Source organism: Salmo salar, chromosome 19 (assembly GCF_965601325.2).
Source record: "Salmo salar chromosome 19, fSalSal1, whole genome shotgun sequence".
NCBI classification, from domain to species: domain Eukaryota; kingdom Metazoa; phylum Chordata; class Actinopteri; order Salmoniformes; family Salmonidae; genus Salmo; species Salmo salar.
Genome location: NC_138309.1, coordinates 77,563,198 through 77,590,351, shown reverse-complemented (window position 1 = coordinate 77,590,351; position 27,154 = coordinate 77,563,198). Strand labels below are relative to the sequence as shown.

Genomic DNA, 27,154 nt, shown 5'->3' with positions numbered 1-27,154 from the left:
TATTTTAATTGCAACTAAAACATTGAAATTAGGCTGTGTTTAAAGTGGAGCAGTAAGCGAATAGTAGGCTTACTTTGTTTTCAGTGGCACTTAATAGCATTAACCCATCTTGTATTCTAGTAGCTTATCAATTTACATAACTAGGCATAGCCTGACCTTTCTCCCGCTCTTATTATTCTCACGCTCTTTTAAATGTGTCTGAGTTTCCTATTTGTTGCGGTCAGGGCAGGTAAAAAATGTTTGAATGGTCAGGCAGATTTGAAAACCCATCAATTTCCCTGCCCCCAGTTTTTAAAAAGTTATATCGGATTTCAGCAATCAGATAGGATTAAACGTAACAATTGGGTTTTGCAAAACTGAAAAATGTGTTTCTGATCCTCCAGATAGGGCTTCAGATTGGTCTTTTTCAAAGGTGATTAGAATAGTATTGATCCCGCTGGAACGGTGGAATTAGGATGGTGAATGGCACTACAAACAAGAAATGTTTAACTAAGGTGAGTGACAAGGTTTTAAAAAAACGTTCTTACATCTGAAAACCAAAGCTTCATTATGTTAAATTGACAGCAGTAGGCTATAGATGGGCTCAGTTGTTATATTAAGTAAAATAAATGTGTGTACTTAAGTGATATGCAGGCTCTTATTTTTAATCTAGATACCTTTATATAGTTTACGCATCTGTTTCCCTTTGCCTAAACAGACTTACCATGGTTACCTCATGGATATTCAGTCTGAAAGAAGTCTGCTTAAAAAAGATTCAAGTCAAAATTATATATACACCCTTACTTTACCGGTTGTCTGTGCTGTTGGTCCTTTTGGCGGTAGGAGGTGGAGATAGGGTAATCACAGGAAAGTGTTAACATGCATTTTTGCGGCATTGATGGGTTCGGTCACTTGTATTTTCAATCTCCTTAGGCATTGAACTTGATGCACAATATGGAAAAAATAGCCACATTTAACCCAACATAGTCGACTGAGGCGAGTTCTCGCAATCAGCTGGAAGTGTTTGTGGAATATGCCAGTTGATCGCATATTCGGTCTGTGGTTCGGTTAGGCTTTGCTATATTTTGGAAGTGTTTTTTGTGTGCGAAAAAATATAAACAGACCCTCGACTGAAGGTCAGGTCGAGAATGTTTGCCTGTGGATATTTTGTCTCAGATTACCTCCGACATGGGGACAAAATCAGCAGACAACAGGTAAAGTAATTTGAAATTAAGTTTATTCAACTTTCTAATTTGTTAAGAGACTATTCTGGAATTCTGAGCCTACATGTTGAGATTGTAAGAATTTCCCCTCTCGGATTCTAAAAAAGCCTGTTTCCCTCAGTATGGCACTAGTAGCATAACCTGTCCAGTAGATGGCAAGGTGTAGACTTGTTTAAAACACTGAAAATAAAGATTCTTTGATTTTGAGGTATCAAGATCAGAATATTCCAGATTTTTTGGTAGTTGAAAATAAAGTACAAAAAAAAAAAAAAACAGCCAAATGGATCTGATCCTGGATTGCAAAAAAAGAGGATTACAGAATCCAGATAATTCTGATCCAGAATTGTTTTTATAGCAACTGGGCTCTGATGATCTGGATCTTCTCTTGGTTTGCGGCAGGTAGCCTAGCGGTTAAGAGCATTGGGCCAGTAGCCAAAAGGTTTCTGGTTCAAATCCCTGAGCTGAACAGGTAAAACAATCTGTTGATGTGCCCTTGAGCAAGGCACTTATACCTCATTGCTAAATGTGTAGCCTAGTTCAATGTGTCATTTGCACAATTGTGCCACTAGGTGATGTCATTATACTTCAATTAAATACCACAATCATACACACAAGACAAAAAGATTTCAGTAGTATGTTTTATTACTTTTTTAAACAGCAAAAGAAAAATGTAATAACAGAAACATGTATTATGTCACACTCATGACACATCTGTTCATTTTCAATAGATAAACCACTCAGAGACTAACAATATAACTTCACAATCTGAATGACAAGAAAATAAATCAGTACATTTTACAAAAAGAACATGATCTTACAATATTGACTAAAGAGAAAAAATATAACTGTCCTTTCTCTGGCACTTAGTTTCCTCAGTACAAAAGGTTTCTCTATATTTCCAGTATGATCGATACAGAGTACAAGATATATCTTGCATGCCTCCAAGTAACTGGAGAAGTATACATACATATTGTATATAGGCAGCTGCTGCTTCTTGAATTGCATTGAACAACAAAGTCGTCATACCATCACCTCTTTCAAAAAAATCTCTCTCGAAAGGCACCAATGCCGTTAAAGACAGGACAGCAAACTCCGCCCACTGTCACAGGGACATCATAAGTAGCAGAGGGGGATTGGTGTAGTTTTCAGAGAGCCACCGACATCCCTTGGTTCCATTCACAAAACCTTGTGCAAATACAGAAAAAAACAACTCAATACTCTTTCCCTGAAGGAGAGCAGACACGATTATGATTAAAATGGAAAATAACCTGCAACTAAAAATAAGCTTATAATAACAACTCAAACCACCTCGGGGGCTTCAGATAGCCTAGCTGGAATACTAGCCATGTTGCTAATACCTTTCCACTCATGTCAAGTCTAAAATGAGGGCCTAGGGGGTAGGGGTTGTTTCTGGAACATCCAGGGGGTAAAAGTAGAGGGGAGTGATGATGCACAATCTTGAGGGGGAGAAGAGGAGGCACCACCGCCTCCCCAGACCCTCTAGTAAAATGATCCCAGGTTGGTCAGCCCGAATCAGTCACCCATGTGACCACGTCTCCCCTATCACAGCAAATTACCCATCAGGGCCCTGGTTACCCAGAGGGTCACTTTGACTGTACCACTCATCCCACCAGTCCGATCCAACCCTTTTCTCAGCCCAGACAATGCTGCATCAGTCTGGGGGTTCAACTTCCATCAGTCTTCCTTGTCAACTTCCTCTCACAGCAATGTCCCGTGTCACGGCAGGTCAGTCACACACACAGCACATACTCCGCCTTTCCCTCAGCATCCTTTGGTCCAGCTTCAGTCTCTACCTTCACTACTGCCTCAGTCTTTGCCATGGCTTCAGTGTTCTCCATCTCAGTCTCAACTTCAGTCTTAACCCCCACTACCCCTGCTTCAGCCATCACCGTCTCGGTCTCAACTTCAGACATAACCCCCACTACCTCTACTTCAGACTTACCCTCCACCTCAGTCTCTGTCTCAGCTTTCACCACCTCTACCTGTCGCTGGTTCAGCCCCTACTACCTCTGCCTCTAGTTCTGCCTCTACCAATGTTTCTGGTGGTGCCTCTGTCTCTACCTCTGCTTTTGATTGTGCTTGGCTGCTCTTTCTGCCGATGCCTGGAGAGAGAAAGAGCGAGAAGAGTTGGGTTAGTATGGAAGCATCTCAGAGGCTCTTGTCCATGCTCATGCAGCTGCATTCAGAGATGTGGAAATGACCAGTTAGCAGTGGAAATCTATTTTTGTTGTTCTACATTAAGTGAAATTAGCTGCATACCCATTCTAACTTAAGTCTTGGGTTTCCTGATTAGATAAGATCATTTAGGTTAAGTTATGAGGTGAAATCTATTTGGCCGTAAATGGCTGTGATCTCTCATCATGTCTCTAATCAAGTCAAACTATTTGTGATTCAATTATTGCTGCTGCTCAGGAGAGGCCACCTATAGGTTTGTTGGTGGCATCTGTGTGTTCTTATATAAAAAAAAGTCTTATCCTCAGAAATGAGGTTTTTGCATTTCTGTTTTAAGACTGTGCGTGTTAACATTCACCACACTTCCTCAAGCGCCAGGGAAGCTCAATCAAGCAAAGCTGAAGTGTTTGAAAGAAAATGACTATTTAAACCAATGCTGGATGGTTATAGCAGGGGGGAAATGTGTTGACATGTAGAAATGAGAGAGGGATGGGGGAGAGGAGGGAACGAGGAACGGGGGAGAGGAGGGAACGAGGAACGGTGGAGAGGAGGGAACGGGGAAAGGGGGGGAATGGGGAGAGGGGGGAAAGAGGAACGGGGGGAGAGGAGGGAACGAGGAATGGGGGAGAGGGGAGGGAACGAGGAACGGTGGACAGGAGGGAAAGAGGAGTGGGGAGAGGAGGGAAAGAGGAATGATGAGGGGAAGTAGTAGAGAAGCAATCCATCAGGGAGGAGAGAGGAGAGGGTGGGGCATGAACACATGGAGAGTGTCAGGATAAATAGAGGGGCCTGCTACTCATTCATCATTATCAGCCTTCATGATGTGACACACACACACTGAAGAAACATTGTCACTCTTGCTAGAACATGTATTTGAATACAACAGAAACAGCCTTAGCGACAAACAATACTAAAAACACACAAGCTTGCATATGTTGAAGCAAGCAAACCCTGTGTTTTCCATGCACGGAGTGGTTCCCTTGTCAGTATCTTCATCCTGCATGCTTCAATACCCCAGAAGGAAACCACAGTCACAGCAAGTTAAGAGCCTCGGTCAACCCAGACAAGACCTGGGTTAAATATATATAGTTAGGAGGAACGCTGGGCCTTTATACCTGCAGGGGTGAGCACCAGGGCCTGCAGGATGTCCGACAGGGAAACGATGCCCACGATGTGGGCATTGTCGCCCACCACCACCAGCCTGTGGACCTGGAGACGAGAGAGGGGAGAAATAGGAGCGGGGAAAGAAGAAGAGGAGCGGGGAAAGAAGAAGAGGAGCGGGGAAAGAAGAAGAGGAGCGGGGAAAGAAGAAGAGGAGCGGGGAAAGAAGAAGAGGAGCGGGGAAAGAAGGGGATTTAATGGAAATGGGAGAAAAAACAAGACGTTATTTAGCTACCATGTCAGACTGACAGGAGAGGGTTCAGGTCAGGTGTGTGTGTCAATCTCACCTCTGCTTTGACTATTCTGTCCACGATAGTCTCCAGTGTCTCGAGCCGGTTGCACTTCATCACGCCCTCGAAGTACTGCGAGCGATGCCTCAGAGCCTGGGTCACCGTGATGTCCAGGTTGTTGTAGGTCTTCTCAGCAGCAAGGTTCTACACACAGCAAAGACGAACAACTAGTTGGTCCATCTCTGAATGTTCACCGTACACTTATGAGGAATATTCATTAACAACAAATTAGTAATATTCCTAAAAGGGTTCTCCATGAAATGTTAACTGAAGGGATTACTTACAATGACATCAAACTTGGAATAAATATCCACGACTTTCCCTGAAAAGAGGAAAACCAAAGAGATTCAGAATCCAACTTCACAAAAATAATATATCGGCAAAGACATATACTCTGACGCACACACATACCCGACTCGTCCACAACTGGCAGTGCGGACACCCTCCGGACCACGAAGATGCTCAGGGCCTTGATGATGGGTGTGTCGGGGTGGATGAAGGCGATGTTGTGGTAGGTGCCGATGGTCAGCTCCTCCAGGGTCTGCTTCATAAAGGCAGGCTTTGGCATCTCACACACCTGGGATATGTTCAGAAGAGAGATTTTGTGGGGGGGGGGGGGGGGGGGAACGTTAAAAAACAGACAAACCAGGCAGCAGTACCTAGACATGGCCAATGAGAAACTCACTTTTGTTTTCTGTTCAGAAATGTTGCAAAAGTTTTCGTTGCGAGCCCTAATGAGGGCATTTGAGTATCAACTAAACTGGTTTCATCTCCATTTGACCGTCTAATGTAGTGTCAGCTCTGTCTTTCTAGCAGTGTACGTGTCCCATTTGATATTTTCCATGTCGGTCTGTCAGGTTTGTCTGTCCTTCTCATATAACTAATGAATGTCTGTCTTTTTTCCAATCTGTCTCATATTCTGTCTGTCTGTCTACCGATCTTACATTCGGTCTGTATCTGTCCCTGTGTGTGCAGACACCTATGGTCTATCATTTCGTCTAGCCCAGGACAGACGGATGTCCTTTGGTCAAGTGGGTTCATGTTTCCAAACGTCTTTCCTGCTGTCTATTTCATTATGCAGAGGTGGTTTACATTTCACACTCACTTCTACGTCAGACACTTTACATTTAGACAATACTATTTCTCTACCCGGCAGACCGCTACAGTACTACCCTGTTAACACGATCAATTCAGGAAATCTAACAAAATGGAATACAGTTCACAGGAATTCAAGGAATCCTCATTGGACTCCAACTCTCAAATTCATCTCCTGAATGAATGGATTTGAAACGGGTGAACTACATTGTATAGTCACCATATTCTCTCCTCTAGACTGGTGAGGAGGTCACCCGTAGACATATTCTCTCCTCTAGACTGGTGAGGAGGTCACCCCAGACATATATTCTCTCCTCTAGACTGGTGAGGAGGTCACCCCAGACATATTCTCTCCTCTAGACTGGTGAGGAGGTCATCCCAGATATATATTCTCTCCTCTAGACTGGTGAGGAGGTCATCCCAGATATATATTCTCTCCTCTAGACTGGTGAGGAGGTCACCCCAGACATATTCTCTCCTCTAGACTGGTGAGGAGGTCACCCCAGACATATTCTCTCCTCTAGACTGGTGAGGAGGTCATCCCAGATATATATTCTCTCCTCTAGACTGGTGAGGAGGTCATCCCAGATATATATTCTCTCCTCTAGACTGGTGAGGAGGTCATCCCAGACACATATTCTCTCCTCTAGACTGGTGAGGAGGTCATCCCAGACACATATTCTCTCCTCTAGACTGGTGAGGAGGTCATCCCAGACACATATTCTCTCCTCTAGACTGGTGAGGAGGTCACCCCAGACATATTCTCTCCTCTAGACTGGTGAGGAGGACACCCCAGACATATATTCTCTCCTCTAGACTGGTGAGGAGGACACCCCAGACATATTCTCTCCTCTAGACTGGTGAGGAGGTCACCCCAGACATATTCTCTCCTCTAGACTGGTGAGGAGAACATCCCAGACATATATTCTCTCCTCTAGACTGGTGAGGAGGTCATCCCAGATATATATTCTCTCCTCTAGACTGGTGAGGTCATCCCAGACATATTCTCTCCTCTAGACTGGTGAGGTCATCCCAGACATATATTCTCTCCTCTAGACTGGTGAGGTCATCCCAGACATATTCTCTCCTCTAGACTGGTGAGGAGGTCATCCCAGACATTCTCTCCTCTAGACTGGTGAGGTCATCCCAGATCATCAGATTAAACTAATCCTCTACTGAATCAGGACAGCTCTCTAGGCTCTGTTGCCATCCTTTCATCACCCTGCCATTGTGTTTCCTCTTTAATTTCCCTTTCGTCAGATGGGGCGGCAGGTAGCCTAGCGGTTGCGAGCGTTGGGCCAGTAATCGAAAGGTCACTGGTTTGAATCCCAGAGCCGTCTAGGTGTAACATCTGTCGATGTGCCCTTGAGCAAGGCACTTAACTCTAATTGATCATGTAAGTCGCTCCGGATAAGAGCGTCTGCTAAATTACTAAAATGTACAAATGTAATCTTTAATTCCATGGAGATCCAGCAGGGGGCAGCATGCTCTTACATTCCAATCCACTGTTTGTTTACATAAGAGAGCCCATGCTTCATCAATCCAGTGCTAGGCTTACTTACAAAGAGCTGGAGGAACTTGAGGATTCTCTTGTGTGTGAGGATATAAAGTGCGTTGCCGCTGACTGGGTCGATGACGGGCAGCCGGTGGATCTTGTTCATGATGAGCGAGTATACTGCGTCAAATATACTGAGAGAGGGGTAAGATAGAAGATCAGGTTAAAATAAGACAACTTGTTGTTGCCAATAAAGCACTGGAGACAGAGGGTGTTGATACATCGACTCTTCATCAATCAATAGTCTCCATCTTTAAAACAGCACTGCCATGGTGGAGTCTTCTACAAAAGAACAGGTTCAAAGTCCAAGTTACCTTTAAGTGCAGTCATTCATCCTACTTAGTCAATCTGTTTGATGTTAAGAGCATAGAACAATAACAGTGAGTGTGCTGCGAGAGAGCTCTTCTGAATTAAAGTGATAGTGAATAGTTTGAGAGAAAAAGCATAGATTTACACCGAGTATAGAAAACGAAGAACAGCTCTTTCCATGACAGACTGACCAGGTGACTCCAGGTGAAAGCTATGATCCCTTATTGATGTCACCTGTTAAATCCACTTCAATCAGTGTAGATGAAGGAGAAAAGTTAATGATTTTTCAGCCTTGAGACAATTGAGACAGATTGTGTGTGTGCCATTCAGAGGGTGAATGGGAAAGAAAATATTTAAATTCCTTTGAACGGGGTATAGTAGTAGGTGCCAGGCACATGGTTTGAGTGTGTCAAGAACTGCAACGCTGCAGGGTTTTTCACGCTCAACATTTTCTCGTGTGTATCAAAGAATGGTCCACCACCCAAAGGACATCCAGCCAACTTGATAACTGTGGGAAGTATGAGTCAACATGGGCGAGCATCCCTGTGGAACACTTGACACCTTGTAGTTCATGCCCCGAAGAATTGAGGCTGTTCTGAGTGCCAAAGGGGGCGCAACTCAATATTAGGAAGATGTTCCTAATGTTTGGTATCCTGAGGGTCTGCCCATAACTAAACTATGGTGAGTTTTCAGAAAGCCTCATAGCTAACTTAGAAATAACGTGCTCCGCACAACCCTGGCAGACAGCCATGAGAGAGTAACAACTCTAAAACCAATGTTTGACAGCCAATCTTCTGTGCATGAACAAACAGTCAAATTAAGCACTTTGCTGTGCTGTTCTAAATGGGTCCTGGTTATAGAGAGTGAAGTACTGCGCTGGCTACGAGGCTTTCAAAACTCACCCCTGTTTCACACCATTTGTTTCTGCTAGGAGTGAAATGTTACAGTACCTAACAGAGGTGCCATAAAACGTTACGTAGACCTGATTGAGGTGGCAGGTAGCCTAGTGGTTAGAGAGTTGAGCCAGCAACCGAAGGGTTGCCAGTTAGAATCCCGCATCTGATGGGAAAAGTGAGCTGGCAACCGGAGGGTTGCTGGTATCATATCCTAGATGCCTTGAAGGCCCAATGTGGCAGCCCCCCGCACCTCTCCAAAATGTATGTGTGTGTGTGTGTGTGTGTGTGTGTAGTGGCTTGCGAAAGTATTCACCCCCCCTTGGCATTTTTCCTATTTTGTTGCCTTACAACCTGGAATTAAAATAGATTTTTTTCATCTTTGGTCTCCTTGTTGCCTCTCTGGTTAATGCCCTTCTTGCCTGGTTCGTGAGTGTTGGTGGGCGGCCCTCTCTTGACAGGTTTGTTGTGGTGCCATATTCTTTCCATTTATTAATAATGGATTTAATGGTGCTCCGTGGGATGTTCAAAGTTTTGCATCTTTTTTTAATAACCCAACCCTGATCTGTACTTCTCCACAACTTTGTCCCTGACCTGTTTGGAGAGCTCCTTGGTCTTCATGGTGCCGCAGACTGAGGCCTTTGAGAACAGATGTATGTATGTATGTATGTATGTATGTATGTATGTATGTATGTATGTATGTATGTATATATATATTTCCTAGGTCATATATATATATACACACACACACACAGAGGTCATGTGACACTTAAAGTCCACCTGTGTGCAATCAAACTAATTATGACTTCTGAAGGTAATTGGTTGCACCAGATCTTATTTAGGGGCTTCATAGCAAAGGGGGTGAATACATATGCACACACCACTTTTCTGTTTTTTATTTGTTAGCATTTTTTTTGTTAAACACTTTTTTTATTTCTCACTTCACCAATTTGGACTATTTTGTTTATGTCCATTACATGAAATCCAAATAAAAATCCATTTAAAATGGCAGGTTGTAATGCAACAAAATAGGAAAAACGCCAAGGGGAATGAAACAGTGCCTTGCAAAAGTTGTGTCTTTCAGAGGGTTTGGGTTAAGAGCAAAGGTCACATTTTGGCTGGCAATTGACCAATAAAGTGAGCATAATCTTGATTTAGTAAAGGGCTGAAGCAAATTGACCAGATGTACACACACAAAGCATCCATGCGTGTTAAACCAGAAACCATACAGGAAGTCATCAGAAACAAGGGACTATCAGGGATGTCTAACAGTCAGTCGGTCTCTCCCATAAAACAAATACACTAGAGTACATAATCAGAAAACCTGGCAATGAACAGCTGAATCAGTCAGTAAGACCTGGCCATGAAGACAGCGGAATCAGTCACTAAGCAATTAAATGATGCTGGTGTTCTCCCAAAAGGAGCCAGAAAATGCCCATAACCAAACCAGAGGCTTGAGTTGATTAACCTGGGATGACGGAGAGGTGAGTAGTATTTTAAGCAAAGTAAGTAAGTAAGTAAGTAAGTAAGTAAGTAAGTTAGATAGTTAGATAGTTAGATAGTTAGATAGTTAGATAGTTAGATAGTTAGATAGTTAGATAGTTAGATAGTTAGATAGTTAGATAGTTAGATAGTTAGATAGTTAGATAGTTAGATAGTTAGATAGTTAGATAGTTAGATAGTTAGATAGTTAGATAGATAGATAGATAGATAGATAGATAGATAGATTTTTTTTTTTATTGAAGAGTCTGGCCCATACGTCTTTTCACAAAATGGACCTTGAATGATTCAGAGTGAGGAAAATAAACTATGCTCCCAATGGAAAGAACATGGAAAAAGTTGCAGAAATACAAGGGGAAGGTACCAGACCTTCCCCCAGGGGAAATATAGGGAATGGACAAGAAATATAAAACTCCACCTGGGAGAGTGTATTGACAGTAAATTACTCTACCTATAAATTAATGTGGAGTGAGACTTATTTACTGTGTTTATGACCATACAATTGTATTTATATGTGGGGGGAAAAAAATAAATAGGGAACATTTAATTTAACATTTTAATTCTCAATCAACTATGAGATGATTATAGATTGGGTTTAAATCGGTCTGTTTATATGAACAAAGAGCTCTGAATGGGTCGCACACTAAGTCAATCATGAATGGATCATTACTATCCTATTCATGGATCTGCAGTTTCATTTCCCCCCCATCATAACTGTTATTTAAACTACATAAAATAAAGACAAATAGGAAATGCAGGTGTCATGTATAACAAGCTTACCTTGCATCAGGTGATATGTTCACTAACGGCTTAAAGGTTTCTTGTAGGTAGAGCTCTTAAAAAAATGTAAAAAATAAAATCATCAAACTACAAAATAAATGTCTTTTATTTGTTGGACAACTGATAAAAATGTTGCTTTTGAAATGGGAAAGTTGCTGTAAAATAGCTGGAAAGTTCCCATACCTCTCCACGTTTCAATTTTATGCTCCTCCAGCTCATATATTTGTACCTAAAATAGACAGAACATTCAACAATTAGTGATATTTAACATACATTCCATGATTTGAACGCAGCAGACTTTACTACATTTGCAATGTTTTATTTTGTAAAAAGAAGAGTGATTGAAGTTCCTATTTCTTAATACAGAAATATATATAAAAATCACAGCAATTCTCTCTGGAGAAGAAAAACAAACTACATGTAAGTGCTGGCATCATAAAATCGAACCAGTTCCCTAGAGGGTCTCAATCAGGTCCACGTCAGCCCTCTCCGACAAAAGACAGTTATGAGAACCGCTGTTAATAAATAACCACAGCAAGAGGAAAGGACAGAGTAGTAGGTCCTCGATTTCATTACAAAAAAGGCCATTTCCTAGGTCATGTGTGTTGAAGGACTGGGGACGTGCCATTTCCTAGGTCATGTGTGTTGAAGGACTGGGGACGTGCCATTTCCTAGGTCATGTGTGTTAAAGGACTGGGGACGTGCCATTTCCTAGGTCATGTGTGTTAAAGGACTGGGGACGTGCCATTTCCTAGGTCATGTGTGTTGAAGGACTGGGGACGTGCCATTTCCTAGGTCATGTGTGTTGAAGGACTGGGGACGTGCCATTTCCTAGGTCATGTGTGTTAAAGGACTGGGGACGTGCCATTTCCTAGGTCATGTGTGTTGAAGGACTGGGGACGTGCCATTTCCTAGGTCATGTGTGTTGAAGGACTGGGGACGTGCCATTTCCTAGGTCATGTGTGTTGAAAGACTGGGGACGTGCCATTTCCTAGGTCATGTGTGTTGAAGGACCTTTTTTTTCCCCTGTAGAGTGGTTGCAGTGTTTCCCCTATACGCAGTAAGCACCACCGCTGCTAAATCTTAGCCCCCCCCAAAAAAAATTTTTGAATGTAGATGTATGCCCCAGAAAGGACCCCCCCCCCCCCCCAATAATACAATAGCAAACATCTGAGGCCTTTTCCAGTTTCCTGTAAACAACAGCTACATCAATCATTAAATTACTGATCCAGGAGTGATTACTGATGAGTGAGTGAGTGAGTGAGTGAGTGAGTGAGTGAGTGAGTGAGTGAGTGAGTGAGTGAGTGAGTGAGTGAGTGAGTGAGTGAGTGAGTGAGTGAGTGAGTGAGTGAGTGAGTGAGTGAGTGAGTGAGTGAGTGAGTGAGTGAGTGAGTGAGTGAGTGAGTGAGTGAGTGAGTGAGTGAGTGAGTGAGATAAAAGTTCAAGGTTTTTGGCTAGCCCACTCATCATAGTCAGTCCAGACTAAAGGAAGAGTGACTAAGGTTGCAAAATACAGGTATCGTTCTATAATGTCCAAGTTTCCCAGAAATCCCAGTTGAAGGATTCCAGATTTGCAGCATATTGAATCTTCCAACCGGGATCTCTGAAAAACCTGCGAATTTGGGGAAAGTGACCAGAATTTAGCAACCACATCTCGGAGTTAACTCCGAGATTACAGAGGCACTGACTCCAGTTCTACAACTCATCCAGAACGCCGCAGCCCGTCTGGTGTTCAACCTTCCCAAGTTCTCTCACGTCACCCCGCTCCTCCGCTCTCTCCACTGGCTTCCAGTCGAAGCTCGCATCCGCTACAAGACCATGGTGCTTGCCTATGGAGCTGTGAGGGGAACGGCACCTCCATACCTTCAGGCTCTGATCAGGCCCTACACCCAAACAAGGGCACTGCGTTCATCCACCTCTGGCCTGCTGGCCCCCCTACCTCTGAGGAAGCACAGTTCCCGCTCAGCCCAGTCAAAACTGTTCGCTGCTCTGGCACCCCAATGGTGGAACAAGCTCCCTCACGACGCCAGGACAGCGGAGTCAATCACCACCTTCCGGAGACACCTGAAACCCCACCTCTTCAAGGAATACCTGGGATAGGATAAAGTAATCCTTCTAACCCCCCCCTTAAAAGATTTAGATGCACTATTGTAAAGTGGTTGTTCCACTGGATATTATAAGGTGAATGCACCAATTTGTAAGTCGCTCTGGATAAGAGCGTCTGCTAAATGACTTAAATGTAAATGTAATATACAGGAGTCTGATATGGAAGGATTAACAAACGCTTTCACTGCACTGGTGGTTCTCTCGACGATGGATTAACTAACAGGCATTAGGATAACAACAAACTATTTCACTGTCTCCTGACCTAATAAATACCAATGTGTATTTGGGCCAGTGGAAATCCCAAGAGGGCTAGCCTCACTAGCTTGGCTCTCTATGATGGGTGTAGCATACAGGTGTGACTACTCAGGTAACAATGGAACACCGTAACTCACCACTGAGTCAAATGAGATTGATTGAGAGGTTTTTATTTTCAAAATGTTTTGTAAAACGTATTTTCCTGCAGTGAAAATCATTCGTCACTGTGTTCTGTTAATTTGACCTGGCCTCTCTTGCAAAATAACTTTTACTTCTCAAATGACACCAACCTGGTAAAATAAGAAATATGATAATACCGCACTCTGTCGATATGGGGTTAAGCTCAGCTGTACTAGGGAGGACTCCTAGAAAACAGTGGCTCTCATCACACAACAGCAGAGCAGGCCATAATATTATACACTACAGACTACTGTAGTCTGCTGGCTGGCACATCTGCTGTGGTGAGTGCAAGGGAGTGAGTTCAGTGTGTGTGCGGTTTACTTGACTATAAATCAGTGTGTGTTATACTTAAGCAATAAGGCCCGAGGGGGTGTGGTATATTGGCCATATACCACAAACCCCGAGGTGCCTTATTGCTATTATAAACTGGTTACCAACGTAATTAGAGCAGTAAAAATACATGTTTTGTCATACCCGTGGTATACGGTCTGATATACCACGGCTGTCAGCCAATCAGCATTCAGGGCTCGAACCACCCAGTTTATACTTGACTATAAATCAGTGTGCGTGTGTGTGTGTGTGTGGGGGGGGGGGGAAGTGTGTGTGAGAGCTGGTGTGAGAAACAGTAAAGAGAGAGTGTGAGAGAGAGATGAAGTGTGGATGAGTCTATGTGAGATGTGTACAGATCAAAGCAAAATTGTGTGCGCGCCCGCGTGGGTAAGCCCTGGGTCAGAACACAGAAACTGTGCTGCAGCACTGGGCTGTGGCGGTCATTAAATTTTGCCAGCTGGTGATATTCAAGCAAATAACTGCTGGTCTCACGGTAATTGACTGTTAATTACCAAACACAATTAGCATCTTCTGTCTTCCACATAGCCTACAAGCCACTGATGCAGACCTTTGGAACATCTACATTTGAAAAAGTCTAATAAATCCATGTAATATAGCCTACACCATCACAATAAATCCATTATTTATTTTAGACAGCTCTAAAGACACATTTTATGAAGAAAATGTAGACTATTTCAGAAGAACAAAATGGCATACTGCGTTGTCCTTACGTTAGGCCCTGATCTGGATATGCCATATGGCTGTGGGCTATACTAGTTCATTTAGCAGGTCCTGATCTGGATATGCCATATGGCTGTGGGCTATACTAGTTCATTTAGCAGGTCCTGATCTGGATATGCCATATGGCTGTGGGCTATACTAGTTCATTTAGCAGGTCCTGATCTGGCTATGCCATATGGCTGTGGGCTATACTAGTTCATTTAGCAGGCCCTGATCTGGATATGCCATATGGCTGTGGGCTATACTAGTTCATTTAGCAGACAAGATTTGCTTAGAATTCCGTGGCATTATTTTATAGATTGAAGAATACAATTGAATGTAGCTGAATAAAATAGAAAGGGTATTTTCTCCAAACGATTTGAGTGCGCACATGCGGCTATTCTGTATTGAGCGGTAAACAAAGAAACAGGTACTCCTATATGCTTAATTTAGACTTACTTTCATGTGGCTTAAAATTTGTATGCCATATGTAAATAGGGGGGGGAAAATTTTTTCAATTACAAGCCTAGTTGGTTTGGCCACAGACAAAGCCAGCAACCTTCCCGCCATGATTGGCTGAGATAATGAGTGGGCTGGACATGCTGAGAGATGAGTTTGGTTTTGTCTGCCATATAGCACGCTGCTGTTTATTTGAGCTGGTCAGTATGACCACAAATTCGATTACGCATCCACTGCTTTTATTATGAAGTAACATTATTTAGTATGTGTGTGAATTTATTTATTTCGAATGGACCATTGTCATGCACCTGTCTCGAAACAGAGGCAGCGGAAAAAAATACATATCTATGCTTTCAAATAGTGAATGGAGGACGCTTTTCCCGTGGTTCATTTTCATGCCAGCAAGGTAGACTGTTGTAAAGTGAATGTGCTTAATATTAGGAAAGTTGAAATAAATATACTAGGCCTAGCCTATAGAAAGCTGATGGGACCCTCCTCTTTTTAATAGAGGCCATCACTCTGTTCTCACGCAATTTCAAAGCCTATAGAAATGTTGTGCAACACGAGCTCATGGGCTCTCAAGTGTTTGATTCGATTTTTGATTACATTTGCATTGATGTCAGAGTGATTAGAGGGACAATAGAGTGCTGAGTACCAGGCAGTTAGCAAGTTTGGTAGGCCACTAATGACCATCAGCAGCATCAGAGCTTGGAGAAGCCTAATTACCGTGACTAAACGGTCACGTGGAATTTGACAGCCGTCATGACTCGTGACCACCGGTGTGGCAGTAATACGGTCACTGTAACAGCCCTACTCATGACCTGATGATTAATGATGTCCCTCTCCGCTCTGCCTTTAAAGCTCCATGACACAGCACATAGTGCCTGAGATGGAGGCTGGATAAGCCTCCCACTATATATCGCTGCATTTTACTGTCAGTCCACATCGCTGGCCTTGGTGACAATAGGAAGTTGAAGCCATACCATTTCAAACTACGGTCGTGTTCAGTATTATGGACTGAATCAGGGACGAACAAAAACTTGGATTTCTTCAATTGGAGACTCATTTTAGATAATTTTTTCCAATGCAAGCCCTAATGAACACAACCCAGGACTCATTTGTATCTGTTTCATGAGAGGTCACGTACCATGGGAGACTTGTAGTATCTGTGGAGGATGTTGATGAAGTCTGTGATGGTTAACATTCCTAGAGAGAGACAGAGAAAGGCCTTGTTCAGTGATAATTCACATTGCATAGGTGTTGGATTTCACCTAGCACATACACTCACTGGTACTGAGGATAGTACTATAAAAAAGAACAGGTAGAACAGAAGGAGCAGCGGGGAGGGTCCAGGTAGAACAGAAGGAGCATCGGGGAGGGTCCAGGTAGAACAGAAGGAGCATCGGGGAGGGTCCAGGTAGAACAGAAGGAGCAGCGGGGAGGGTCCAGGTAGAACAGAAGGAGCAGCGGGGAGGGTCCAGGTAGAACAGAAGGAGCAGCGGGGAGGGTCCAGGTAGAACAGAAGGAGCATCGGGGAGGGTCCAGGTAGAACAGAAGGAGCATCGGGGAGGGTCCAGGTAGAACAGAAGGAGCAGCGGGGTGGGTCCAGGTAGAACAGAAGGAGCAGCGGGGTGGGTCCAGGTAGAACAGAAGGAGCAGCGGGGAGGGTCCAGGTAGAACAGAAGGAGCAGCGGGGAGGGTCCAGGTAGAACAGAAGGAGCATCGGGGAGGGTCCAGGTAGAACAGAAGGAGCATCGGGGAGGGTCCAGGTAGAACAGAAGGAGCAGCGGGGTGGGTCCAGGTAGAACAGAAGGAGCAGCGGGGTGGGTCCAGGTAGAACAGAAGGAGCAGCGGGGAGGGTCCAGGTAGAACAGAAGGAGCAGCGGGGTGGGTCCAGGTAGAACAGAAGGAGCATCGGGGAGGGTCCAGGTAGAACAGAAGGAGCATCGGGGAGGGTCCAGGTAGAACAGAAGGAGCATCGGGGTGGGTCCAGGTAGAACAGAAGGAGCAGCGGGGTGGGTCCAGGTAGAACAGAAGGAGCAGCGGGGAGGGTCCAGGTAGAACAGAAGGAGCAGCGGGGAGGGTCCAGGTAGAACAGAAGGAGCAGCGGGGAGGGTCCAGGTAGAACAGAAGGAGCAGCGGGGAGGGTCCAGGTAGAACAGAAGGAGCAGCGTGGAGGGAGGGAGGTGGGTCCAGGTAGAACAGAAGGAGCAGCGTGGAGGGAGGGAGGTGGGTCCAGGTAGAACAGAAGGAGCAGCGTGGAGGGAGGGAGGTGGGTCCAGGTAGAACAGAAGGAGCAGCGTGGAGGGAGGGAGGTGGGTACAGGTAGAACAGAAGGAGCAGCGTGGAGGGAGGGAGGTGGGTCCAGGTAGAACAGAAGGAGCAGCGTGGAGGGAGGTGGGTACAGGTAGAACAGAAGGAGCAGCGTGGAGGGAGGGAGGTGGGTACAGGTAGAACAGAAGGAGCAGCGTGGAGGGAGGGAGGTGGGTACAGGTAGAACAGAAGGAGCAGCGTGGAGGGAGGGAGGTGGGTACAGGTAGAACAGAAGGAGCAGCGTGGAGGGAGGGAGGTGGGTCCAGGTAGAACAGAAGGAGCAGCGTGGAGGGAGGGAGGTGGGTCCAGGTAGAACAGAAGGAGCAGCGTGGAGGGAGGGAGGTGGGTCCAGGTAGAACAGAAGGAGCAGCGTGGAGGGAGGGAGGTGGGTCCAGGTAGAACAGAAGGAGCAGCGTGGAGGGAGGGAGGTGGGTCCAGGTAGAACAGAAGGAGCAGCGTGGAGGGAGGGAGGTGGGTCCAGGTAGAACAGAAGGAGCAGCGTGGAGGGAGGGAGGTGGGTCCAGGTAGAACAGAAGGAGCAGCGTGGAGGGAGGTGGGTACAGGTAGAACAGAAGGAGCAGCGTGGAGGGAGGTGGGTCCAGGTAGAACAGAAGGAGCAGCGTGGAGGGAGGTGGGTCCAGGTAGAACAGAAGGAGCAGCGTGGAGGGAGGGAGGTGGGTCCAGGTAGAACAGAAGGAGCATCGGGGAGGGTCCAGGTAGAACAGAAGGAGCAGCGTGGAGGGAGGGAGGTGGGTCCAGGTAGAACAGAAGGAGCAGCGTGGAGGGAGGGAGGTGGGTACAGGTAGAACAGAAGGAGCAGCGTGGAGGGAGGTGGGTACAGGTAGAACAGAAGGAGCAGCGTGGAGGGAGGGAGGTGGGTACAGGTAGAACAGAAGGAGCAGCGTGGAGGGAGGGAGGTGGGTACAGGTAGAACAGAAGGAGCAGCGTGGAGGGAGGGAGGTGGGTACAGGTAGAACAGAAGGAGCAGCGTGGAGGGAGGTGGGTACAGGTAGAACAGAAGGAGCAGCGTGGAGGGAGGTGGGTCCAGGTAGAACAGAAGGAGCAGCGTGGAGGGAGGGAGGTGGGTACAGGTAGAACAGAAGGAGCAGCGTGGAGGGAGGGAGGTGGGTACAGGTAGAACAGAAGGAGCAGCGTGGAGGGAGGGAGGTGGGTCCAGGTAGAACAGAAGGAGCAGCGTGGAGGGAGGGAGGTGGGTCCAGGTAGAACAGAAGGAGCAGCGTGGAGGGAGGGAGGTGGGTCCAGGTAGAACAGAAGGAGCAGCGTGGAGGGAGGGAGGTGGGTACAGGTAGAACAGAAGGAGCAGCGTGGAGGGAGGTGGGTACAGGTAGAACAGAAGGAGCAGCGTGGAGGGAGGTGGGTACAGGTAGAACAGAAGGAGCAGCGTGGAGGGAGGGAGGTGGGTCCAGGTAGAACAGAAGGAGCAGCGTGGAGGGAGGGAGGTGGGTCCAGGTAGAACAGAAGGAGCAGCGTGGAGGGAGGGAGGTGGGTACAGGTAGAACAGAAGGAGCAGCGTGGAGGGAGGTGGGTACAGGTAGAACAGAAGAGACATTTGGCAGATACGAGACCAGGGCCTATTTCTGTGACACCGTTCCACACACGCACTCCTCATTGACATCAGTATCGCCTAGAGGTGAGACGGAACAGTGGAGTGGAACACAGGGCTTGATTCTCAGTAAAGTGCATCTCTGTGCATCTCGCTCTATCGGACAAGTGGGCTTGATTTCTGATGCGTGGAAGGTTGCAGGGAGACGTCAGGCTCTACACTCACATCCTTTTGTTGCAGACGGGACAGCTACACAAGATGGGTGTCCCCTAACCATAGGTGGGCACTTAGCTTTATTGTTCAACCAATTGTTGAAAAACAGAGCAATACAGTAAAAATAGTCTGTGTTATTGTTCTCAGAGCCGGCGAGAGATGCACTACGCTGGCCCAGATACGAGGAGAGTAGAGGAGCAAACAGTATTATATCTGTCTGCACTACGCTGGCCCAGATACGAGGAGAGTAGAGGAGCGAACAGTATTATATCTGTCTGCACTACGCTGGCCCAGATACGAGGAGAGTAGAGGAGCTAACAGTATTATATCTGTCTGCACTACGCTGGCCCAGATACGAGGAGAGTAGAGGAGCAAACAGTATTATATCTGTCTGCACTACGCTGGCCCAGATACGAGGAGAGTAGAGGAGCGAACAGTATTATATCTGTCTGCACTACGCTGGCCCAGATACGAGGAGAGTAGAGGAGCGAACAGTATTATATCTGTCTGCACTACGCTGGCCCAGATACGAGGAGAGTAGAGGAGCGAACAGTATTATATCTGTCTGCACTACGCTGGCCCAGATACGAGGAGAGTAGAGGAGCAAACAGTATTATATCTGTCTGCACTACGCTGGCCCAGATACGAGGAGAGTAGAGGAGCAAACAGTATTATATCTGTCTGCACTACGCTGGCCCAGATACGAGGAGAGTAGAGGAGCGAACAGTATTATATCTGTCTGCACTACGCTGGCCCAGATACGAGGAGAGTAGAGGAGCAAACAGTATTACATCTGTCTGCACTACGCTGGCCCAGATACGAGGAGAGTAGAGGAGCAAACAGTATTACATCCGTCTGCACTACGCTGGCCCAGATACGAGGAGAGTAGAGGAGCAAACAGTATTATATCTGTCTGCACTATGCTGGCCCAGATACGAGGAGAGTAGAGGAGCCCGCCGGGTTCAAGGGGAAGCGAGGGAAAGACAGGATGGAGGCAAGAGAGCCGACAAAGGATGGAGAGAAAGGAAGCAATGCATCGTCTAAAGAAGGTTAAGGATGTGGAGGAGAGAGAAGAATGATAGAGCAGAGACATTTCCCACTTACCGACAAAGCTCTGCTTCTTCGTCTCCCATAGCGGGGCTGCCCGCACCCCGTTGGCAACCAAGGCGAAGAAAGCCTTCTTTACCTACAAGAGAGAAGTACACAATGTATTTACAAGACCTTCTAAACAGGTATTTTATCATGTGGGTGGAATAGAGCAGTGTTTTCCACCTTTGGTCACTTGTGGTGACCGTATTACCGACACACCAGCACCCAGGAGTCTTGATAGCAGTAAAATTCCACATGACCATTGAGTCACGGTAATCTCCTCTTATGCACTCTGGACATGCTTGGTTGTCCCCAACTCGTTAACGACCATCAGGTCGCTAATAGCCTGGTACTCAGGGCGCTACTGTCCCTCTAACTTCAAAACAAATTCTAACACTTATCAAAACAGTATCTTGCTTTAAAAAAAAAGTTACAAGTTAAAAAAAAAAAAAAATCACCTCACTGTGATTGATAAATTTGAAGAAAGTCAACAGGTTGAAAGAATGGAAAGCATGGTCGTTGTTTCAAAGCCTAACAACAAAATGGACAGCGCTTTCTAAAGGTGATTCATTCTAAACACCCATACACAGAGCTTATCCATACAGTACGAGCCAAAGTCTGACAAAACCCTGAATTAAATAATGGTTGTGTCGTTATACAATACATTGCCACCCACATATTACGCGCGGCAAAAAATAAATTCACTGATTTAAGATGTCTTTGGTATATAATTGGTTTAACATATACTCCAAAATTAAACAAATTCTAGTAAATCGTCTTGTGGATTGTACTATTATGTATACTGAATGGACTGGTTACCTTATTCTACGCTCCAAACGTTCTATCCATGAGTCTGGCAGAGAACATATAGGCCTAAGCGATGCTGTTGGTTCATTGATTGTGCAGGGCAGCTTACAGAGTTAGCCTATAATTATAGTGAATTTGTATTTCAATAGCCTAGTATTAGGGCATTTTTTATATTTTCATTATTAATAGGCTGACATTACCTTTAGCTACAGAATATCTCACCACCATGCATTTCCATCTCCTCCCCTCTCTCCTTCATTCCTTTCTCAAGCACACAGAGGGGCTTTCAACAGTTTAAATGTGTTTCATTGTGAAAACATGTTACTATCAAGGTTCCCGAACAGACTTACCTTAGTTTCCCAAATAAAGCACTGGGTAGCTGCATGAACAAGGTTGGAAAAGCCCAGGCATAGAGTTTGGGGGGGAATATCACCTGTCACGCTGCGAGAGGATGCATGCTCTTCAAACAACAATGCTGCTATAGTGCAGCTGGGAGACAATGTCTAGGCCAGGCTCTTGGCCAACAGAAGAGTCTACGAAGATTCTAGGAACTACAACACCTTCAATGGGTTTCTACTCTTCAACTATTATGAACACGTTTACAGTTCATTTGGCTATAAACAATGTTTCCCAGAAATTCTCACAACAAGTAAAACTAAATAAAAAGTCTAGTTGCACTCTGAACTGTAATGTTGACACTGGGCTGGGTGTATTTGACAAACATATTTCTTGCATCATTGTGACTGGTGCCCTGATCAAAGGTCAATCTACTGTAGTAGTTGTGGTTTGGGTTAACCCTTCACACTCGTACCCGGGTTGAAAATGGCAGACTTGGGCACCGATAACCTACATTGGAATGCAGTGGCTGTACAGTAACATGCTATACATGAAGTCAGAGCTCAGGCTCTTCACAGCACTGTATAGGTTTTGACTGACAGCCATTCTGAAATGTAACACCGCACGCGACAAGAAGTTGTCCAGGTTCTGGGATAGAGTTCTTCCCGGGTCCAAAAAGTTGGACCCGTTCCGAAATGCCCCTGGTCCCCCTCGGAAGAAGAATAACTGAAGACATTGAAGGACATAGCAGCTGGTCATTTTGGCCATAAGAATGCGGTCATATAAGTTATAGGAATGAATTGAAAGATTTTACACAATGTGACATTTGGGAGGTTGAAACCTTAAAGACGTCTAAACCTTGTTATGGATAGAAGCATATACAGTCAGATTGGTATAAGATATCTGCTCCATTTTCAGAGCACATGTTAACAAGATGTTGGGGAATCACTGGATGGGAATATTGACCAGCTGAGCATCTTTGAATAGTCACCTGAGTGTACAGCTCAATAAACAAACAAACTAGGCATTGTGTTATATTTCTGTCTTCTGTGATGTATGTAATAAAGTGTAAACTCTATATCAGACATTGTACAGGTACCTTCTTCAATTTAAACCCATAATGTGTGTAAGGTGTGTAGATTTGTTTAAGATTACCAAGAAATGCTCTGTGTGGACCACTGTTTAAGCCCACCGGGGTAAGAGGTTAAGGGACAACCTATTTTCAAATCAAAGTTCCTCATCCACAAGTTAAAACATAACACATTTTTTTTGATAAATAGCTTAATAAAGTCCTACTGAAAAATAAAATGAATTCAGAGTTTTCATAGAAAAAAAAATGTTATAATAAATTCTGGAACTGATATTTTGCAACCCTGGTGAGGACTGACCGCTTAACATTGATTCTAGTATATTCCAGTAATTGGGAGGGATGACCTCGCTCTCTTATCTTAACTTTCCTCATCCATGTGCCAAAGAACCTCCCTATATATGAGAAAAATCCCCCTCATTGACTGCACATAGTTCCTGAAGACTTCAACTCGCTGCTCAACACTTTACATAAGAGAATGAAAAAGTTAAGAATGAAGGTTGTTGTCCTACTAATGCTGTCTTTGTGCCTCACACTGTCTGGGGCACAAGGTGAGGGGACCAGTTTATCTAACAGTCAGCTTGAAACCTGCTCCTTCATCAGTGAGCTGGCTGTGCTGAAGGTGAAACTAGACACCATGGATCAGAAGCTAGGAGCTGTGGAGACCAGGCTACAAGTCAGCGAGAGCCAGGTGGACAAACTGAACAGTGTGAACAAAGCTCAAGAAAAACAACTGAAAAAATTAAAGAAGGACATAGCCGCTGGTCAGCTAAAGGTGGCCTTCTCCGCAGCTCTAAGAACATCTGGTTCTGGTTACATAGGACCCTTCACCACTCACACACCCTTGCAGTACAAAAGAGTCTTCTCCAACTTCGGTAGTGGATACAACCCCGCTACAGGGATCTTCACAGCCATGGTCAAAGGAGTGTATTACTTCCGCTACACTATGTTCTACAATGGAAACGCCAACGCTGTCGTGGCTTTGATGAAGAACGAGGAGTTTCTCGTGTCCACATGGGACGCTGTGTCAGGAAGAACTGAAGACTCCGCCAGCAATGCTGTCATAGTGCAGCTGGAGGTGGGAGACAATGTCTTCGCCCAGCTCTCAGCTAACAGGAACGTCTACGAAGATGGCGGAAACTACAACACCTTCAGTGGGTTTCTACTCTTCACCAACTAATATTAACAAGTTTACATTTCATTTGGCTGTAAACAACAGAAGGGTTTTCAGAAATTATATCACAACTGTATGAAAGTAAAACGAAATAAAAAGTCTAGTTGCACCCTGAACTGTAATGTTGTTGACACTGGGCTGGGTGTATTTGACAAACATATTTCTTGCATCATTGTGACTGGTGGCCTGATCAATTGTCACGGTCTACTGTAGTAGTTGTGGTTAACCCTTCACACTCGTAATCCAAAGATTAAATCCAAAGATGTGTTTGGGCTGGACTCTACCTTTCTTAAAAACTCCAAAGAGTCACTCATTGGCCCCATTACTAAGGTCACCAACACATCTATTGGTCTGGGGGTGTTTCCAAGGGTATGGAAGTCAGCCATAATAACGGCCATCTTTAAATCGGGCGACCCTGCTGACGTGAGTAACTACAGGCCCATTAGTATACTACCTGTGGTGTCGAAGATTGTTGAAAAGTGTGTAGCAGAACAACTGATTTCCCACCTCAACAACAGCCCCTTCACATTACACTCCATGCAGTTTGGCTTCAGAGCGAAACACTCCACAGAAACAGCCAACTACTTTCTTCTGGAAAATGTGAAGTCCAAGATGGACAAAGGGGGCGTTGTTGGGGCTGTGTTTCTGGACCTAAGGAAGGCTTTCGATACTGTTAACCATGAGATTCTCATCACAAAATTGTCCAAGTTCAACTTTTCCCCCGATGCCTTGAGATGGATGAAATCATACCTTGAAGGCAGAACTCAGTGTGTCAGAGTGAGCAATGAGCTGTCGCCCACTCTTAGCTATGATGTGGGCGTGCCCCAAGGGTCAATACTGGGGCCCCTCCTGTTCAGCCTGTACATTAATGATCTGCCTTCCGTCTGCACTGGGTCTGAAGTTCAAATGTATGCAGATGATAGTGATATATGTGCATGCAAAGAGCAAACAACAAGCTGCACAAGAACTCACTACTGTAATGGTCCAGGTTACAAAGTGGCTCAGTGACTCGTGTTTGCATCTCAATGTGAAAAAAACAGTTTGCATGTTCTTCACAAAGAGGGCAACAGATGCTACTGAGCCAGATGTCTGTGTGTCAGGGGAGAAGCTCCAGGTGGTATCTGATTTTACTTGATTCCAACCTCTCTTTTAAAAAGCATGTGAAAAAGGTAATTCAAATAACCAAATTCAACCTAGCTAATTTCCGATTTATACGAAATTGTTTGATCACAGAGGTAGCAAAACTGTATTTCAAATCGATGATACTCCCCCACTTAACATACTGCTTGACTAGTTGGACCCAAGCTTGCTATACAACATTAAAACCTATTCAGTCTGTCTACAAACAGGCTCTCGAAGTGCTCGATAGGAAGCCCAATAGCCATCATCACTGTTACATCCTCAGAAAGCATGAGCTCCTGAGTTGGGAAAATCTTGTGCAATACACCGACGCATGTCTTGTATTCCAGATCCTAAATGGCCTGGCTCCCCCTCCACTCAGTATTTTTGTAAAACAGAAAACCCAAACATATTGCAGCAGATCCACAAGGTCTGCCATGAGAGGTGACTATAGTTCCCTTAAGGAAAAGCACCTTTAGTAAATCTGCTTTCTCTGTGAGAGCTTCCCATGTCTGGAATACACTGCCATCAGACACACATAACTGCACCACATTTCACACTTTCACAAAATGCATGAAGACATGGCTAAAGGTCAATAAAACTTGTGAACATAATCCCTAGCTGTGTATTGCCGCTTTCCATGTTGTCTGTTGTCTGTAGCTTGTGAGGTGTGGAAACACTTTGTTGTTTTTATGGATTTTGTCTTGTTGCTTTTTGTTCCATGTTGCTCTGTCTGTATGCTACATCTTGCTTGTCCTATGTTGCTCTGTCTGTATGCTATGTCTTGCTTGTCCTATGTTACTCTGCGTGTGCTCACTGTTCAATGATTGTCTATATTGTAATTGTTTTTAATAACCTGCCCAGGGACTGCGGTTGAAAATTAGCCGGCTGGCTAAAACCGGCACTTTTACTGAAACATTGATTAATGTGCACTGTCCCTGTAAAAATAAAATAAACTCAAACTCAAATCGTACCCAGGTTGAAAATGGCAGATTTAGGCACTGAACCTAAATTGGAATGCAGTGGCTGTACAGTAAAATTCTATACATGACATCAGAGCTCAGGCTCTTCACAGGTTTTGACTGACAGCCATTCTGATACTGAACACCGCACGTGACAAGAAGCTGCCCCCACCGCTAAGTGAGCAAATTTTCAAAACATTTTCCCAACCTGTTTGTGAATAATCCTAACACGGTTTACATTTGAAGTATAAATGAGCCATATCTCTGAGTGAGCAAGATTCACCTAGCAACATATTATTCTCTAATTTAGCGTAACAGGGTGGCCATTTGTGAGCGGTGTTTATATTTATTTAGCTTTGCACCATTGTTTTACCACCGAATATATGACACTTCCTACAATGACACCACATTTAAGAAGGGGTTTTATTAAATGGAGAATTACAAACTAACAGGGTGGAAAGTGATTTCAGGGGCACAGAATCTTAAAAATAATAAATACAAGAAACAAAAAAATAAAGTTAGAGAGAATTACAAATCAAATTTTATTGGTCACATACACATGGTTAGCAGATGTTAATGCAAGTGCAGCGAAATGCTTGTGTTTCCAGTTCCGACCATGCAGTAATATCTAACAATTTCACAACAACTACCTTATACACACACACACACGTGTAAAGGAATATGTACATATATGGATGAGCAATGGTCGAACGGCATAGGCAAGATGCAGTAGATGGTATAGAGTAGAGGTCAACCGATTATGATTTTTCAACGCCGATCCCGATTATTGGAGGACCAAAAAAAGCCGATACCGATTAACATCGGCCGAGATAGATAAAAATAAAAATAATAATAATGACAATTACAATACTGAATGAACACTTATTTTAACTTAATATAATACATCAATAAAATCAATTTACTCTCAAATAAATAATGAAACATGTTGAATTTGGTTTAAATAATGCAAAAACAAAAGGGTTGGAGAAGTGCAATATGTGCCATAAAAAAAAAGCTAACGTTTAAGTTCCTTGCTCAGAACATGAGAACATATGAAAGCTGGTGGTTCCTTTTAACACGAGTCTTCAATATTCCCAGGTAAGACGTTTTAGGTTGTAGTTATTATAGGACTATTTCTCTCTATACCATTTGTATTTCATATACCTTTGACTATTGGATATTCTAATAGGTACTTTAGTATTGCCAGCCTAATCTCGGGAGTTGATAGGCTTGAAGTCATAAAGAGCGCAATGCTTGAAGCACAGCGAAGAGCTGCTGGCAAATGCACGAAAATGCTGTTTGAATGAATGCTTACAAGCCTGCTGCTGCCTACCACCGCGCAGTCAGACTGCTCTATCAAATCATAGACTTAATTATAATAACACAGAAATACGAGCCTTAGGTCATTAATATGGTCATATCCGGAAACTATAATTTCGAAAACAAAACGTTTATTCTTTTA

General features: G+C 44.5%; 2 protein-coding genes across 6 annotated transcripts in view; one reads left to right on the top strand and one right to left on the bottom strand.

The window, feature by feature from the left end:
- Positions 1–1,826: 1,826 nt before the first annotated feature.
- Positions 1,827–27,154, bottom strand: part of prkag2a (protein kinase, AMP-activated, gamma 2 non-catalytic subunit a) — a 158,133-nt gene continuing 132,805 nt past the window's right edge. For 3 of the 5 annotated variants that reach the window (XM_045702715.2, XM_045702717.2, XM_045702719.2), the window contains 10 exons: positions 20,223–20,304; positions 16,176–16,234; positions 11,162–11,207; positions 10,979–11,033; positions 7,504–7,630; positions 5,258–5,423; positions 5,131–5,168; positions 4,844–4,990; positions 4,511–4,604; positions 1,827–3,325 (listed from right to left, as the gene is read on the bottom strand). In XM_045702715.2, coding sequence (XP_045558671.1) covers positions 3,186–3,325; positions 4,511–4,604; positions 4,844–4,990; positions 5,131–5,168; positions 5,258–5,423; positions 7,504–7,630; positions 10,979–11,033; positions 11,162–11,207; positions 16,176–16,234; positions 20,223–20,304 — 954 coding nt within the window. In that variant the 3' untranslated portion in view covers positions 1,827–3,185. The remainder of the gene's footprint in view (positions 3,326–4,510; positions 4,605–4,843; positions 4,991–5,130; positions 5,169–5,257; positions 5,424–7,503; positions 7,631–10,978; positions 11,034–11,161; positions 11,208–16,175; positions 16,235–20,222; positions 20,305–27,154) is intronic. The other 2 variants (XM_014159648.3, XM_014159651.3) reach the window with 2 other exon arrangements.
- LOC106579598 (complement C1q-like protein 3) lies at positions 22,852–23,727 on the top strand. The gene has a single exon (XM_014159657.3). The coding sequence runs from the start codon at positions 22,916–22,918 to the stop codon at positions 23,615–23,617; it is 702 nt and encodes a 233-aa protein (XP_014015132.1). The 5' UTR covers positions 22,852–22,915; the 3' UTR covers positions 23,618–23,727.